The following is a 17,040-nucleotide window of genomic DNA, read 5'->3' on the forward strand; positions in this document are numbered from 1 at the left end:
ACCCATTCCTGAATTCTGGCAGAAGAAATGGTCCCATCTTCTGCGGGGGAAGCTGAGAAAGCCCGATGTACTCACCTGGGTGGGTGCCTGGCAGCTTGAGTGCTGGTACAGGACAGCCTGTCAATCACACGTTTATGAGACTTTGAATTTGGAATGAGTGATGCAAAGAAGCAGATGTAATCCAGTTTTCAGAGGAATCCCTGCCAGCAGAAATATACACAAACCTCTAGCTCCTCTGGAGTGGGAACTTGGCTATAATTTTGGTCACCTCACTTCCTTGGTTTCTACCTGTTATCTAAGAGTGGTTTTCCAGTCTTTCTGTCAATTCTGTGAACTACCTACATTTTTCAATAAATTCTTTTTCTGAAGTTAAAAACAATGGTTTTTGTTGATTACAACCCAGAATTCTAACTGATATACACTTTAATGACATTCATTCTCTAAGAGTCAACTACATTGTTTCAGATGATCATTGCCCCACACCTGCACTCTGAATCTGAAGGTGAATAGTGTATAACAGTTTCTCTGGTAAATCATAAGTTAACTCTATTGGACTGGAAACCATGATCACTGATATGTTTTTAAAACTATTTAAACAACAAACATCTAATCAATGAACCATGATCATAAGAGCAATTTTCCCTTAAAAACAACAGTATGATTATGAATAAGAATGAATACTTTGATAAACCCAGAAGATTATTCAAACTTATAAGTGAAACTTCTTTTAGTTAAAAATAAGAAATGAAAAGAAATACAAGAAAAAAGTATGGTACTTTAAATTCAGAACCAAGGAATGTCAAGATGAAAAAATGTGTGTAGCAAAAATACAGGGTGAATAATGCATTTACATTTTCCAGTTATAATGCACTTGGTATATTATTGCTTATTCAATTCAAAAATTTTCATATGTTTTTTTAAAAAACAATTATGGAGCATAATGAAATATGTTTTAACATATGCAAATGATATAAATTATAAAAATAGTTCACAAAGGTATAAGTTACACAATCACACTGTCCTATAAAGTTAATTAACATAGTCTATCCAATTATAAATAAAAATATACCTCTAGTATTCTGAAAATAAGCAACTGTTTTAGCTGTTCCTCTAGATAGTCATTTGTTCATTTATTAGCAGCAGAGGCAATAACACAATGCTAAAAATAAACATGCATCAATTTTACAATACATATTTACAAAAGCCTTCTATCACAACTGGTAAATGCAAATAGACCTATCTATCTATCCTTAGTACATTATCATTTTCACAAGTAAAACAGGAAAGGAAAATAGTGAATTTAATGCTATTCAGCACCTTGAGTAAAGTCAAGAGACTTAACATCTCCATATATCAAAACATTTGCATCTGTGTCACCAAACATGTAAAGTTAATTATTTTGTTCCATGAATTATTATATTTACATTACTCTTTAGTTCAACAAATTTTAGCAATATTTAAAAATTATCTAAATTCATAAAAGTATTTCATAAATTTCAACATTTAATTATTATGTACATACAAGGAAGTCCATGAAAAATGTAAAGAAATGTACTCAGAAAGTTCAAGCAACATTACCAAATTTAGCAAAATTCCAACCAAATCAAGGCAGAGGGCATTCAAACATTCAAAAAATCTCTAGATGCTGCTAACATGAACATGAAAAGTTCCAGTAATAAAAGTCAATATGAGAAATAATGTTGAAATCACCTGTAGAAAATATATTTTAATAGGCATGACAGATGTTTACTAGCCACAGTAATAATAACTTTTTATAGAAAACTTTTATAACATTGTCATATATGAACTACCCGGTTTGAGAGGGCAAAATAGTTGATTTCAAAAAATATATTTTAGCAGCCATAACTTTATTTCCAGTTAAACATAGTAAAATGTTAAAAGTAAAATTTATGACTAACTAAATAATACCCCCATAGTAGAAAATTTAAAATCCCATGCTATTCTAGCAATTCAGTTCAGTTCAGTCACTCAGTTGTGTCTGACCCTTTGTGACCCAATGCACTACGATACACCAGTCTTCCCTGTCTATCACCAACTCCCAGAGCTTCCCTGTCTAGCACGTTGAGTCAATGATGCCATCCAACCATCTCATCCTCTGTCGTCCCCTTCTCCTCCTCCCTTCAATTTTCCTAGCATCAGGGTCTTTTCCAAGGAGTCAGCTCTTCATATGAGGTGGCCAAAATACTGGAGTTTCAGCTTCAACATCAGTCCTTCCAATGAACACCCAGGACTGATCTCCTTTAGAATGGACTGGTTGGATCTCCTTGCAGTCCAAGGGACTCTCAAGAGTCTTCTCCAACACCACAGTTCAAAAGCATCAATTCTTCGGCGCTCAGCTTTCTTTATTGTCCAACTCTCACATCCATACGTGACTACTGGAAAAACCATACCTTTGACTAGATGGACCTTTGTCAGCAAAGTAATGTCTCTGCTTTTTTAATATGCTGTCTAGATTGGTTATAGCTTTTCTTCCAAGGTGCAAGCGTCTTTTACATGGCTGCAGTCACCATCTGCAGTGATTTTGGAGTGATTCCAGCAATAATGGCCTTTAATATGATGTGTCTGATGTAAAGATTGCGGAAAGCCAATAATAAAACAATCACACATACATATGGGCTTAAAGTTTCACTGAAATACTTATGTAGCAAAATATATGAAAAAGTAATAGAAAAGTAAAAAGATGAAATTAAAAAATATTGCACAGGCACATTACCTAGAAAGTAAAGTTGATGTTTAAAAAGCTCTAAAGATGGATGATATAAATTATCTTCCATATAAAAAGGTATAAATATTTCTTAGAACTTATCAGCATCTATAGTTTATTATAATAGATTATCTAAATCATTGTTGAATGAGGTAATTGTCAAGTCTCTACCAATGTTTTTAATTCTATTGGAAATATTTGAGGGCAGCAACCAGAAAGAATTTCTCTAAAAATATTTCTGAATCCAGAACAGCTATATGTGCAGCTCTGCCAATGAGTGAATCAGCTGTATTGGGCAATGCATTGATGACATTATATCGAACCAAGTTACAGTCCTTGCTTTGCAGAACTGGGCGAAGTAAGTTGTGGATCATTTCTGAATAGATCTGTCCTATGGGACAAATATAAAAAAGGAAAATCAGTTCACAAAAAGAACTGAAAAAAATTCTTCTCCAACTTTTATATAATTTAAAACATTTAGTTACATTATTTCCATTTAAAGCAGAAAAATGTCTTTTAAAAGGATTTTTTGCTTGAATATAATTTTTGAGACTATTGTAGAGAAAATATAAATGATCACATTTTAGCCAACTAAAATAACAAATTTATTATACAGTTTTTATCAACTTGATATTAATTAAAAATAATGAATATAATAGAGCAAATAGTTTTCTTCAACATGAAGTCTCTTAACAACTGTAGAGCAGCCATGATGAGACATTCTGACAAGACTAAATTTAAAACCTGAGTCTAGAGCAAACACTTTAAAAAAGTTTCCATAGCAGTTAACATTATTCCATATATTTCCAAATTATTTTGAGAAAGAATAGTAACTTTCCATAATCAGAAGAACAATTTGAGTTAGCTCAAAGATCAAACAGAATTCTTTTTATTTTTTGGCCTGGAGGTTTATTTAATGCTTGGTTTTGGTTTTAATTTCAAAGCTGTGTTCCTTTCTCTCTTTCTGGTTAATTCTTACAATGGATTTATTGAGAGCATGCAAAGCATAAATAATAAAGTTTACATACATATACACATAAAAGCACAAACTGCCTTAAAAGGGGCAAGACCATTTTTAATGCTCATACATTACTTCATTATTAACAGATGAGTGCTAACATATATCCATCAAACATGAATTTTAGGGATGAAGGTTTTAAATTTCAGAGAAGAGGAAGGATGTAGTCTGGAGGAATGATGAGAAGGGAATAGTATACAGAAGTATATTTGGAGAAAGAAGAGAGACAAGTGTTTAAAAGAGGGATTAATATCATACAGATTTACAAAAAAGGTTTTAAAAATTTCTTTTTAAAATTGAAGTATAGTTGATTTACAGCATTATATTAGTTTCAAGTATACATTGATTCTATATTTTCATAGCTTATACTCCATTTAAAGTTACTATAAAATATTGGCTACATTCCTTGTACTGTATATTACTGTGTCTTCTCAGGTAGTATCAGTGGTCAAGAAGCCCCCTGCCAATCCAGGAGACATAAGATACATGGGTTCGATCCCTGAGTTGGGAAGATCCCCTGGAGGAGGGTATGGCTACTCTCTCCAGTATTCTTGCCTGGAGAATCCCATGGACAGAGGAGCCTGGTAGGCTAGAGTCCATAGGGTCACAGAGTTAGACACAACTGAAGCGACTTAGCATGCATGTATAGTCTTATAGTTTGTTTTACACATAGTAGTTGGTATCTACGCATGTCTTGCCCCTCCCCCATCCTTCTCCCCAGTGGTAATCACTAGCTTGTTCTTTGTAGCTGTGAATTTGTTTCTTGTTATATTTAATCATTTGCTTTATTTTTTAGATTCCACAAATAAGTGATAACACGTTGTATATTTATCTTTCTCTGACTTATTTCACTAAGCATAATGCTTCTAGGTCCATCCACGTTGTTACAATGGCAATATTCCATTCTTTTAAATGGCTGAGTAATATTCCACTGTATATATGTATCACATCTTCTTTATCGATTCATCTGTTAATGGACACAGGTTGCTTCCATATCTTGACTACTATAAACAATGCTGCTATGACTATTGGGTGCATATATCTTTTGGAATTAGTGTTTTCTTTCTCTTTGGCAATATACCCAGAAGTGGAATTACTGGATCATATGGTAGTTCTATTTTTAATTTTTTGAAGAAACTCCATATTGTTTGCCACAATGGCTGAATCAGTTTACATTCCCACTACAAATATATAAGGGTTCCCTTTTCTCCACATTCTCACCAACATTTATTATTGTGATCTTGATTTGCATTTCCCTGATGATTAGCAGTGGTGAGCGGCTTTTCATGTACCTGTTGACCATCTGTATGTTTTCCTTGGAGAAATGTCTGTTCAGGTGTTCTGCCCATTTTATAATCGGTTTGTTTTTGTTTTTGATGTTGAGTTGTATGAGCTGTTTATATAATTTGGTTTACTGGTCACATCATTTGCAAGTATTTTCTCCCATTCAGCAGGTGGTCTTTTTGTTTTTTTGATGGTTTCCTTTGCTGTGCATGAGCGTTAACACTGAAAGTTTTATTTAGGTCTCATTCGTTTATTTTTGCTTTTGTGGCTTCTTTACCACTAACGCCACTTAGGAAGCCCATTGAGAGGAGACAGATGCAAATACTGCTATGACTTGTGTCGAATAGTGTTCTATTTTTTTTTTTTGCCTATGTTTTCTTATAGGACTTTTATGGTTTCTGATCTTGTATTTATATCTTTAATCCATTTTGAGTTTAATTTTTTATATGTTGTGAGAAAATGTTCTATTTTCATCTTTTTACATGTAGCTGCTTAGTTTTTCTAGTACCACTTATTGAAGAGATGATCTTTTCCCCACTGTATGTCTTTGCCTCTTTTGTCACAGATTAACTGACCATAGGTGTGTGGGTTTATGTCTGGGGACTCTATTCTGTTCAGTTGATCTCTGTGGCTGTTTTTTGCCAGCACCATGGTGTTCTGAGTACTGTAGTTTTATAGCATAGTCTGAAGTCAGGGAGTGTGACTTTCCAGCGTGGCTCTTTTTTTTTTTCCCCTCAAGATTGCTTTGTTTATCTGGGATCTTTTTTGGTTCCATATATGTTTTAGGATTATTCATTCTAGTTCTGTGAAAAATGCCACTGTATGTTGATGAGGATCATTTTGAACCTGTAAATTGCCTGGGGGCAATAAAATAGACATTTTAACAGTGTTAATTCTTCTAATCCATGGATATCTTTCCATTTCTTTCTATCATCTTCAACTTCCTTCATCAGCGTTTCATAGTTTTCAGAATATAGGTCTTTCATCTCATTGGTTAAGTTTATTTGTAGGGATTTTGTTTTTGATGCAATTTCAAATAGGACTGTTGCTTTCTCTTTCTTACAGTTCATTATCAGTGTATAGAGAAAAGCAAATAGTATCATGACATCTGCAAACAGTAACAGTTTTAGTTCTTCTCTTCTAGTTTGGATGACTTTTAATTTTTTTTCTGTCTGATTGCTATGAGTTTTACTTTTTAGTCGCTCAGTCATGTCCGACTCTTTGCGACTCTGTGCACTGTACCATGCCAGGCTTCTCTGTCCTTTATCATCTCCTGGAGCTTTCTCAAACTCATGTTCATTGAGTTGGTAATGCCATCCAACCATTTTGTCCTCTGTCATCCCCTTCTCTGCCTTCAATCTTTCCCAGCATCAGGGTTTTTCCCAGTGAGTTGGCTCTTCGCATCAGGTGGCCAAAGTCTTGGAGCTTCAGCCTCAACATCAGTCCCTACAATGAATATTCAGGATTGTTGTCCTTTAGCATTGACTGGTTTGATCTCCTTGCAGTCCAAGGGACTCTCAAGAATCGTCTCCAAACCCACAGTTCAAAAGCATCAATTCTTCAGCACTCAGCCTTCTTTATGGTCCAACTCTCACATCCATACATGACTACTGGAAAAATCATAGCTTTGACTACAGGGGCCTTTCATCTGATTGGTTAAGTTTATTCCTAGGGATTTTGTTTTGGATGCAGTTTCAAACAGGACTGTTTTCTTGCTTTCTCTTTCTTACAGTTCATTATCAGTGTATAGAAAAGCAAACAGTATCATGACATCTGCAAACAATAACAGTTTTACTTCTTTTCTTCTAGTCTGGATGACTTTTACTTCTCTTTCTGTCTGACTGCTATGAGTTGTTGTTTTTCAGTCACTCAGTCATGTCCGACTCTTTGTCGGTAAAGTAATATTTCTGCTTTTAAATGTGCTGTCTACGTGCGTCATAGCTTTTCTTCCAAGGAGCAAGCATCTTTTAATTTCCTGGCTGTAGTGATTTGGAAGCCCAAGAAAATAAAGTCTGTCAGTGTTTCCACTGTTTCCCCATCTATTTGCCATGAAGTGATGGGACCAGAGGCCATGATCTTAGTTTTCTGGCCTTTCAATACTATCTGAATAAAAGTGGCAAGAATGGATTTATTCCTCTGAGAGGAAATGCTTTTAGCTTTCACCATTGAATATGAAGTTAGCTTTGGGTTTTGTTTCCCATAAATGGGCTTCATTATGTTGATATATTCTCTTTATACTCACTGTGGCGAGTTTTCACCATGAATGGATGGTGAATTTTGTCACACTTTTTCAGCATCTACTGAGATGATCGTGTGTTTTTTATCATTTGTTAATGTGATGTATCACATCAATTAATTTGCAGATAATGAACTATCCTTGCATCCCTAGGATAAGTCCCACTTTTGATTTGTGATCCCTTTAATACATTGCTGAATTTGGTTTGCTAATATTTTGTTGAGGATTTTTGCTTCTATGTTCATCAATGATACTGGCTTGTAATTTTCCTTTTTTGTAGTGCCTTTGTCCAGTTTTGGTATCAGGGTGATGCTGGCTTTGTAGAATAATGTAAATCTTTCTTCACATTCAATTTTTAGAATAGTTTGAGGATAGCTATTACCTCTATTCAAACTTTTGGTAGAATTTACCAATGAATCTGTGTGATCCTGTATTTTTATTTGTTGGGAGGGTTTTTTTTTTCTGATTAAATTCCACTGCTCAAATTATGTTCATATTTTCTATTTTCATATTTCATATTTTCTATTCATATTTCATATTTCATATTTTCTATTATATTATGTTCATATTGTGGAGATTTTACATTTCTAGAAATGTATCAATTTCTTTTAGGTTGTCCATTTTATTGGTGTATGATTGTTCACAGTCTCTTAGGATCTTTGTATTTTTGTGGTGTCAGATGTTGTAACTATTCTGCTTTCATTTTTCATTTTATTTGGTCCTCTCTTTTTTTTCTTGACTTGTCTGCTTGCTGCCAACAAGTATAGTTACTTTACTCTTTGACTAACAGTAAAGCATTGCCAAACAGGCAGCATGACCTTTACTGCAACCACCAATCCCAAGAAACCAGAGGAAACTGAAGCATAAATTACTTCTGAAGCAGTAAAATGGAGAAGCATTTGTAATTATATGAAAAAGGGATTTCAAAAGAACAACTACTGTTGTTCTTACATCTTACATGGCAGAAGAAAACAAATGAAAGAAAATGGAGAAAGGATAGCTGTTACTATCAGCAGGTGGAAAAGGAAGTCAGAGGAAAGCAAGGACAAGAGAAAGCAGAGAGAACATGAATGCAAGAAAAATTTGGGAGAGACTCATATGTAGACAGAACTCTCTTAAATATTTCTAATTTACTTCATTACCTGACTGTTTGTCCTTCAAAGCTGTCTTGCACATTTCAATGCGGGCAGAATGATAAGGAACATAGCGATCTTGCAGAGATCCCACTAATACAACATTTCTGAAGTAGTGAAGCCCTGTGAAGAAAAAAATACTGAGTTACAGTGCAATAATTAACCAGATTTTAAGTAACTTACTAGTATCATATTAAGTGACCATACATGTACTTTCTCAGTAGTATTAAGTTTATGCCTTTTTAAGTACCTGATGAATTCCTTCTCCAAATTTCTAGGTATTCTCTACCAAAACTGCCAGTTTCATTTACGTAGTTTATGTGCTGATATGAGAACTGTGTGTCTGCACTGAGAGAGGGCAAGGGTTGTGGTATGGGGGTGAGGGAGGAACTGGATATGTGGACTGAAATTTTACCATAGTGTTCTTATTTCATAATCTTATTTCCAAAGGATATTCATCAATATTCAGAATTATTTCCCAAGGTAACAAAAATACACTCTTCCATAAAAACAAAACACTCTGTACAAAATCATTTAAAGCTGACTTTTTACTTTAAGTTTGCATTTGACCCTTGCCCAATATTACTTATATTTTCTCCTTATTTAAGCATGATGTCAAGATGATAAATACTTTGAATTTTTAATAAAAAATTTTATGATCCATTCAATAGACTTTTTAATTAGGTCTATTTAAATTTTTTAATTTTTCAGTAAACTAGGTGAATTTAGGGCTTTTGTCCTTGGGATGCTTTGCTAAATAACTCATTTAAATACTGAAACTACATTCCTGACCACTTTAATACTAGTGATGTTCTAATTTTACTATCTGGCTCAGATCAGTAAATACAAAATCAAATTTTATGTGATTAATTAAATAAGGTACAAATAGATATTAGTAACACATTATAATTGGTTATTTTGTACATAAAATTTTGTTTTGGAATGTTCCAGAATAAAATTTTGATACTTTTTGTGCCCTGAAATTCAGATTCTTAGAGACAGTCGATTGTGGGGACTACTGTGGATCCAGAATATAAAAAGCCTTCATAGAAGCTCCCTGTCTTCCCTGGAATTTAAGGACCCTAATGATGAGAAGAGTTTAGACTGACACACAGCCAGGTGAAATGGTATATACCTTCTGTGCCAAATGTAAGGTCATCATCCCTTCTTTTGTCTATGAGAAGATACTACTTTGTGGCCACTTGAATATATAAAATTCTAGGAATGTAAGTGAAATAACAGAATGGCTATAATAGGAATTAACTCAGTTGCATAAACATTTTAAAAATTATATTTTAGAAAGATTAAGAAAAAAATTTCCCCTTCATTCTCACATTTCATGAGACAAATTCATTTCCCTCTGACATTATTTGAAACCAGTGTCTTCACTGGCACAACTCTGGGAATCATCTGTGTGAACTAAGCAGAGGTCTTCAAGCTGGCATACACTTACCCTTTGGGGTAATTTAAGACTCCATGGGGCAGATGAACATTTACATCTTTAAGAAAACTGGTTTCTAGATCCCAGCTTCCATATGAGCACTTTTCTAAAAATGATTTTTCCTTCTCCTACCTTATGAGAGAAAGATATTTCTCCAATCTATTTCAGATCTTCTCATGGTACATACCCAGGGAGAATCAAGCCAAAAATGAATGAAGTCTTATTTTCTCTTACAAAAAGTTTGATAGATTGTTTGACAGTTAAGAAATGACTGTGTCAATTAGATGTCACGGCACATATTTCCCACAAATGAAATGAGCTAAATTTATAGCTCTAAATCTTTACATTTTTATGAAAATACAATTATAGTAAATGTATACTACCTCACATGCCAGAAAATATATCCCTCGCAACTATTTAAAATTATAGAAAATAGTTGTAGGTATCACTATAAATATATACAAGGGGATACAAACTGTTTCAAAATTCTTTTAAGGGGTCAACAAGCCAAAAAATGTGAAAGCCACCATCCCATGGCACATCATTTTCACTTCTAACCCAGTTAGGTGCTGTGCTTCCTAAATCTGACGCTCTGAACTGAAACTTTATCCTGAGCTGCATGAAACCAGCCATGTAATAGCACAGTTGGCTTTTTCTATTACCTAACATGTGTGTCCTCTGTAAAGGCAACCACACTGCACAGCTCTGGGGGCATCACTCCCATCACATTGACAGGAATGATGCTGCACAGCCTGTGGCAGCCTTGCTCAATAACGGTCATTTCTGTACTTTTTCTTAAAACACCAGCATCTTTTAAATTTTTACCAGTATGTAAAATATTACATCTCTCTCATGTTAAAAAGAGTCACTCATTCAACAAATCTGTCCTTGGACTTTATGCTCCCTTCCAATTACCACCCCATTTACTGGCACTGTATTTCTATAGTTTATATTATAAAAATTATAGTCATTAAATTAAAATTTAAGTATATTTTCCCACATAGTCACTCTTTGCAGAGATTCTGCTGTGTTTCTACAGAAATAATGGCATTCGGGCTCAGAATCACTGCTTTAGATGATTTAGACCCTTTAGAGGAGCGCTGGTGTCTCCTAGGTTCAGGCAGCTCGGTGGAGTGAAAGTATGCAAACCAAGAAGAGGGGGTGTTCAAGAAACCCTTACGCTCTTTGATTCCATGATGATAAAATAAATACAATCAAAGACACTAACATTGATATAGATACACAATACTGTTGTATTTTAAAATGTGATTTCCAAGATAGCACTGTACTTTAAAAAGGCACTGTACTTTAAAAATGCATTTTAAATTGAATTATTTTAATAACATGTTTTCAACAACAATGTATTTTTTACTGATAATGAGCATCCTATATGGAAGGCCTGCTTTTTGCATTAGCCAAGTGAAACAGACTCTGGCCCCTTTTTTGAGTCTTCTGTTTCCATTCCTGTGTAGCAGTGTTGGCTGGAGAGGGCAAAAGCTCAAAGAGAAACATGCTGGTCCCCGAGGTGCAGTGCTGGTGGGAATCACTGCAGCACTTCATCTGAGCAAAGTCCAGCTGATGGACACATCTCAGGGCTGTGTTTGGGGAGCCTTGTACTGTAGGTTCATCCTCTGTGCACCTGCACTGACTCTACCTGCTCAAAGACAGCCTTGTCCACTGACCTTCACTCAGCTCAAGGTGACTAATTCTTGGTTGAAAAGTTACCTCTAACTTGGTAAAGTAATACTCTTTTCCCATCTGTAGAATGAGACAGTTTAACTAGAAACATTTCTAAATATTTTAGCTGCTTTTCAGGATTGCCATGAAAAAGATAAAAAGTAAATGTTCAAAATTTTTCTAGACTGTATAATTACATGACTTATGTATGAGTGAACATTGTAATAGTAAATTTCATCTTCATTATTTTAGTCTTCCTGATACTTTTGACTGCTCATTTGTTTTTCCTGAAAAATTTAATGAGCTTTAAAGCAATTCACTGGAGAATCCCATGGATAGAGGAGCCTGGTGGGCTATAGTCCATAGGGTCATAGTCAGATATAACTGAAGTGACTTAGCACTCATGCACAAAGCAATTCATATTGACTCATCTCTGTTTATTTTCTGGAATTGACAAAAATAGCTGTTTTGAACTGGTGGTTTTGCACCTCAGGGAACATTTAGTAGTGTCCAGAGACAATGCTGTTTCTCACAAGCAGGGGCTAGGACATGAGGGGCTAAGGTATGTGTGCACTATTTATTGGGCAGAGACCAGGGATGCTGCTAAACGTCCTACAATGCACAGGACAGACTGACAACAAAGAACATTCCGCCCAGAACATCCAAAGTGCTGAGGGGTTGAGAAATCCTATGCTTTCTAAAGGGACATATTCTACACAATATTAAACTGTTCTTATTTTTACTCATTTATTTTAAACACATTTGAAAGAATTCGCTTCTTAAAATGTGAGTTGATATTGATGCTTTCCTATACTTTCAGAAACAATACTAATGTTAATTACAAATCAAATCATACCTATTATTACACGTCTCTGTAATCTGCTGTAAGAAAAAATTATTTTGTGCCAAAGTGGTACTGCAAGAGACTTCTTTAATTGTTACATTTTATTTGTCAGAATTCAACAGCTGGTAAAGAGAGTCTAAGCAGATGTATTTAGGAAGATCTTAAAATAAGGATATTTTGTTTCTGAAATTCTAACAATGGATAGTTTGTTCTTTGGCTATTTTTGAGGCCTCATCATGGAATGCTGGGACCATCCCAACTCTTCTTTCTCTGTGATGCTGACCATTCAGTACCACTGTCACCTAATCTACAGTTTACCTTCCACATTGCTCTAGTTCTAGCTTTTGATTAAGGAAAGTTATTACCCAATGATATGTTGCAGAGATAAAAAGACTGTTTCAAAATGAAGACCCATGGGGGAGGCCTTGCTTAAATAAAAAAGGGAAGAGGGTAGGAGTCTGATTTTGCTTTAGACAGGTGATTTTAGGCTTTCTCAAAAGAACAGGAAACTGGCCATTCAGAAGAAACAGAAGCAATAATCGGACCAAGGCATCCGAGACTTTGTATTTAGCTTTAGCAAAGTAAAGTATAACAGAACAGTTATCACCAGGGCTCCTGTTTAAAAATACCTGAGAATGGCATACTGGCTAAGTAAATCAGTTAAGTACATGCTGCTCTATGTTTTCCTGTTTATTAATATTTACTTAAAGTTTCTGATGTGAACCCATCTATTTCTATCTTGTGAGTAAAGAATTATATGTACATATATAGGTGTAGAGGTTTCCTAGGAATTGACTACTCATATTTCATTGAGATGATCCAAAAAAAAAGGGGGGGGGAACATAGCTTGGAGAGACTTGCTCCAACTTCTATGACAATATTATAAGTTAAAATCAATTAATGAATATTTGTTGATATTTAAAACTAAAATTAGAAAAACCTTCTCAAACTCTTGAAAGCACACATTCCTGGCTTAGCATGCCTGCTCCGGCCATGTGGGCTGCTACTGGGTGGTGTGCAGCGGCAGGGGCTAGGCCACTTCTCGTGTCTGTGTCTCAGCTGCAAAGGGAGCAACGGGGCTCCTACATCACAAAGTTAAACACATTCACAGGTATGACATGCCAGTACTTTAATAAGGCATTTGAATAATTTTCTAGCTAGCAATATTGACAGTTCTGCTAAAAAAACTCCCCAAACAGATTTATCAATCCATAATACTATTTTAGTTCAGGTACTTCTTAATGTAGAGGTGTTTTTACTAATTAATATTTACTGAGTTTTGTATTATTCAGAATGCTGATTATTTTACATGAATTATCTTGTTTAACCTTTAACAGTCTTGTGAGAACGACAGTATTATTCCCATTGTACCACTGGAAAAACTGAGTGTTATTTAGATTAAGTAAACTTGTCAGTGTTTCTGCTAAAATTAGAATCTACGTGTGCTTTCAAAGTTTGGCTCCTAAACAGTGCTGGTACAACCAGAGAGGAGATGAAAGTCCTGCCACACATTATAAGGCAAATAATAAATCAGTAACTTGTAAGCAAAATTATAACTAATTCTTAGAAAAGAATTCAAGTGCAAAAGATCTATTCAGATCTACAAATAATTATGAAGTAACGTAAATATCTTTTCAGAGGGGAATGCTATAGGTTACAGAATGTTTACAGTAAAATTTTACAGTTATACTCTCTCTTGTGTTTTTATGTTGCTATTATTTTTCTTGTTTTCACTAAGTTGTGTCCAACTCTTTTGCGACCCCATGGACCGAGGCCATCAGGCTCTTCTATCTATGGGATTTCTCAGGCAAAAACACTAGAGTGGGCTGCCATTTTCTTCTTGAGGGGATCTTCCCAACACAGGGATTATACTTGCATCTCCTGCACTGTAGCCAGATTTTTTTACTGCTGAGCCACAGGGGAAGCCCTGCTATTATTACTATTGCTAATTACATGTTACTTTGTAAAATGCAGTATAAATACACAGACCCCAGGGAACATTTACATTCAGTTTTGCCTTTCATATATTTCCTACCCTGTTCCATCACTTCACGACAAATAGAAGGGGAAAAAGCAGAAGCAGTGACAGACTATTTTCTTGGGCTCAAAAATCACTGTGGATGGTGACTGCAGCCATGAAATTAAAAGACTCTTGCTCCTTGGAAGGAAAACTATGACAAACCTAGACAGTGTATTAAAAAGCAGAGACATCCCTTTGCCAATAAAGGTCCATACAGTTAAAGCTATGGTTTTTCCAACAGTCATCATGTACTGATATGAAAGCTGGACCATAAAGAAGGCTGAGTGCCAAAGAATTGATACTTTCGAACTGCAGTGCTGGGGAAAACTCTTAAGAGTCCCTTGGACAGCAAGGAGATCAAACCAGTCAATCAACTCTGAATATTCACTAGAAGGACTGATGCTGAAGCTAAAGTTCCAATATTTTGGCCACCTGAGCCAACTCATTGGAAAAGACTCTGATGCTAGGAAAGATCGAAGGTCAAAGGAGAAGTGGGCAGGAGAGGATGAGATGGGTAGAGAGAACAACTGTCTCAATGGACATGAATTTGAGCAAACACCTCAGGAGACAGTGGAGGACAAAGGAGCCTGGCATGCTGCAGTCCATGGGGTCACGAAGAGTCAGACACGGCTTAGTGACTGAACAACAAACCTTGTCAGCAGCAGTAGGACAAACTCCATAGCTACACGCAACGGTTCTAGTCAGTCTAAGTTTTTCCACATGAGAACTATGTGATCTTGTAAGAATATCTTGTGATTTTGTGAATCAAGCACACATTTCTGTATACTGTGAATAACTCATTACTTTGTACCCTTAGAAACAAAATCATAAAACTTCACCGAAAAAAGAATCTTTCTTTCACGGATTCTAATAACCAATAACACATGAAATAACCATTTCCAATTATCTTCCTCATATTCATAATAGTATTTAAGGCAGAATCCTGAAAAGGATAAAATAAGACTCAAATGAAGTGCACTGTATTCAATGACTAAATCTGCCTGGTGTTCATATCAGATGTTTCAAGAGCAGGAGGAGGACATGGTGATAGGGATGAAGATGAAAAATAGATTTAAAAGGCTAGGGCTTAAGTTTACTAGTTTAACTTACTTAAGAAACATGGGTTTGATTTTCAGCTTACCATACAACATTTGACCTGCTTTTGGATACTGAACATAACATTGAAAAGATCACTGATTTAATGGCTTTGTAGCCAACACCCTACTGGGAAGAACTATGCTAAGTGGTTCTTGAGGGTACTGTAAGTAGTATTGAGGGCACATGTAGGGGGGTGGGTGGGAAAGGGTTGTCATGACAGATCCCACTCAGGGAAAAAAGGCCAAGAGACATAAAGATGACTGACATGAGATAAGCTGTAATGAGTATAATAAAAGTGGTACATATGTAACGTTAGAGCAGCTCACAGATGACACTCAACTCGGGATGTGGTAAACACAAAGAAGTAGGATCCACCACAGATGACACTGAGATGTTTCACACCAAGTCATCCAGAGGACAAGTACCATTTAGAAAAGGTTGAAAGAAGAGGAAGCAGCAGAAGAAAACACGTTCAGTTTCAGACACATTTAGTTTGAAATGTAAGCACAGACATCTATCAGGTAAATGAGGACTGGAATGAGGGCTGTCCAGAGACAGAAGACTCAGGATATGAAGGTATATACTGGGTACTAGTTGTGCGTGACTCTCTGCAACTCCATAGACTTTAGGCCACCAAGCTCCTCTGTCCATGGAATTCTCAAAGCAAGAATACTGGAATGGGTTGCCATTCCCTTCTCCAGGGGGTTTTCCTAATCCAGGGATTGAACCTGGGTCTCCTGCATTGCTGACCGATTCTTCACCATGTGAGCCACCAGGGAAGGAACATTAAATCAGACAAGGCATCAAGGAAAGCTCTGGATAGGTGATGGTGTGGAGTATAATTTCAGAGAATGAAGACGATTAGTTCTGCAAAGATGTGCAGTCACAGTGAGGAATGGTGGTAGAAAAAGCAGGGAACGTGGGAAGCACAAACATGTATGACGTGACTACAGCAAAGGAAGAGTGTGTTCAAAGAAGACAGGGTATTACAGCGACAGAACGAAAAACTGGTTGAAATTTCAGGGTAGAGTGTAGCCACGTGTGGTTTCACAGTGGAGTGGAATGGAACGTTACCAGAGTTGAGAAAGGCTCTTTAATGCCTGATAAACCATTTAAAGAGCTGCTTGTGGAATTATCAAATTGATGCCAGGATTAAGCATATTAAGATCCCAAAAATATATTTTCCTAAAGCATAACTGTGCAGTTAATATTTGTCAATGAACTCCTACCAAAGTTCTCAATGACCATGCAAGGAGGGACCAGGCAGGAGGTCATCATAACTTAAGAAGGCAGCGGAGCCTGGGTGGGATAAGCCTCACAGGAAGCAGTTTCATGTGACGGTGGAGGAATAACTGCTGTGCTGGGATGGAGAGCAAGAGGACGCGCTCCCCGTCCAGGTGCGCCTCAGTAACAAGAAATCAGAGGTCCAGCTGCTTCTACAACAAAGGTGGTACAGTGTGGCCTGTGTGATCTGGACTGTTGCCTTTTTTACTTTTTTCATAAACAAAATTTGTTTGAAACGTAGCCACACTCACTCATCAGCTCATGTGTTGGCTATAGCTAT

General features: G+C 36.0%; 1 protein-coding gene across 4 annotated transcripts in view; it reads right to left on the minus strand.

The window, feature by feature from the left end:
* Positions 1-1,096: 1,096 nt before the first annotated feature.
* The window catches only part of FAM135A (family with sequence similarity 135 member A), a 140,183-nt gene continuing 124,239 nt past the window's right edge, over positions 1,097-17,040 (minus strand). For all 4 annotated transcript variants that reach the window (XM_069599487.2, XM_069599484.2, XM_069599480.2 and 1 more), the window contains 2 exons: positions 8,406-8,519; positions 1,097-3,116 (listed from right to left, as the gene is read on the minus strand). In XM_069599487.2, coding sequence (XP_069455588.1) covers positions 2,911-3,116; positions 8,406-8,519 — 320 coding nt within the window. In that variant the 3' untranslated portion in view covers positions 1,097-2,910. The remainder of the gene's footprint in view (positions 3,117-8,405; positions 8,520-17,040) is intronic.

The sequence above is a fragment of the Ovis canadensis genome, chromosome 9 (assembly GCF_042477335.2).
Source record: "Ovis canadensis isolate MfBH-ARS-UI-01 breed Bighorn chromosome 9, ARS-UI_OviCan_v2, whole genome shotgun sequence".
Taxonomy (NCBI): domain Eukaryota; kingdom Metazoa; phylum Chordata; class Mammalia; order Artiodactyla; family Bovidae; genus Ovis; species Ovis canadensis.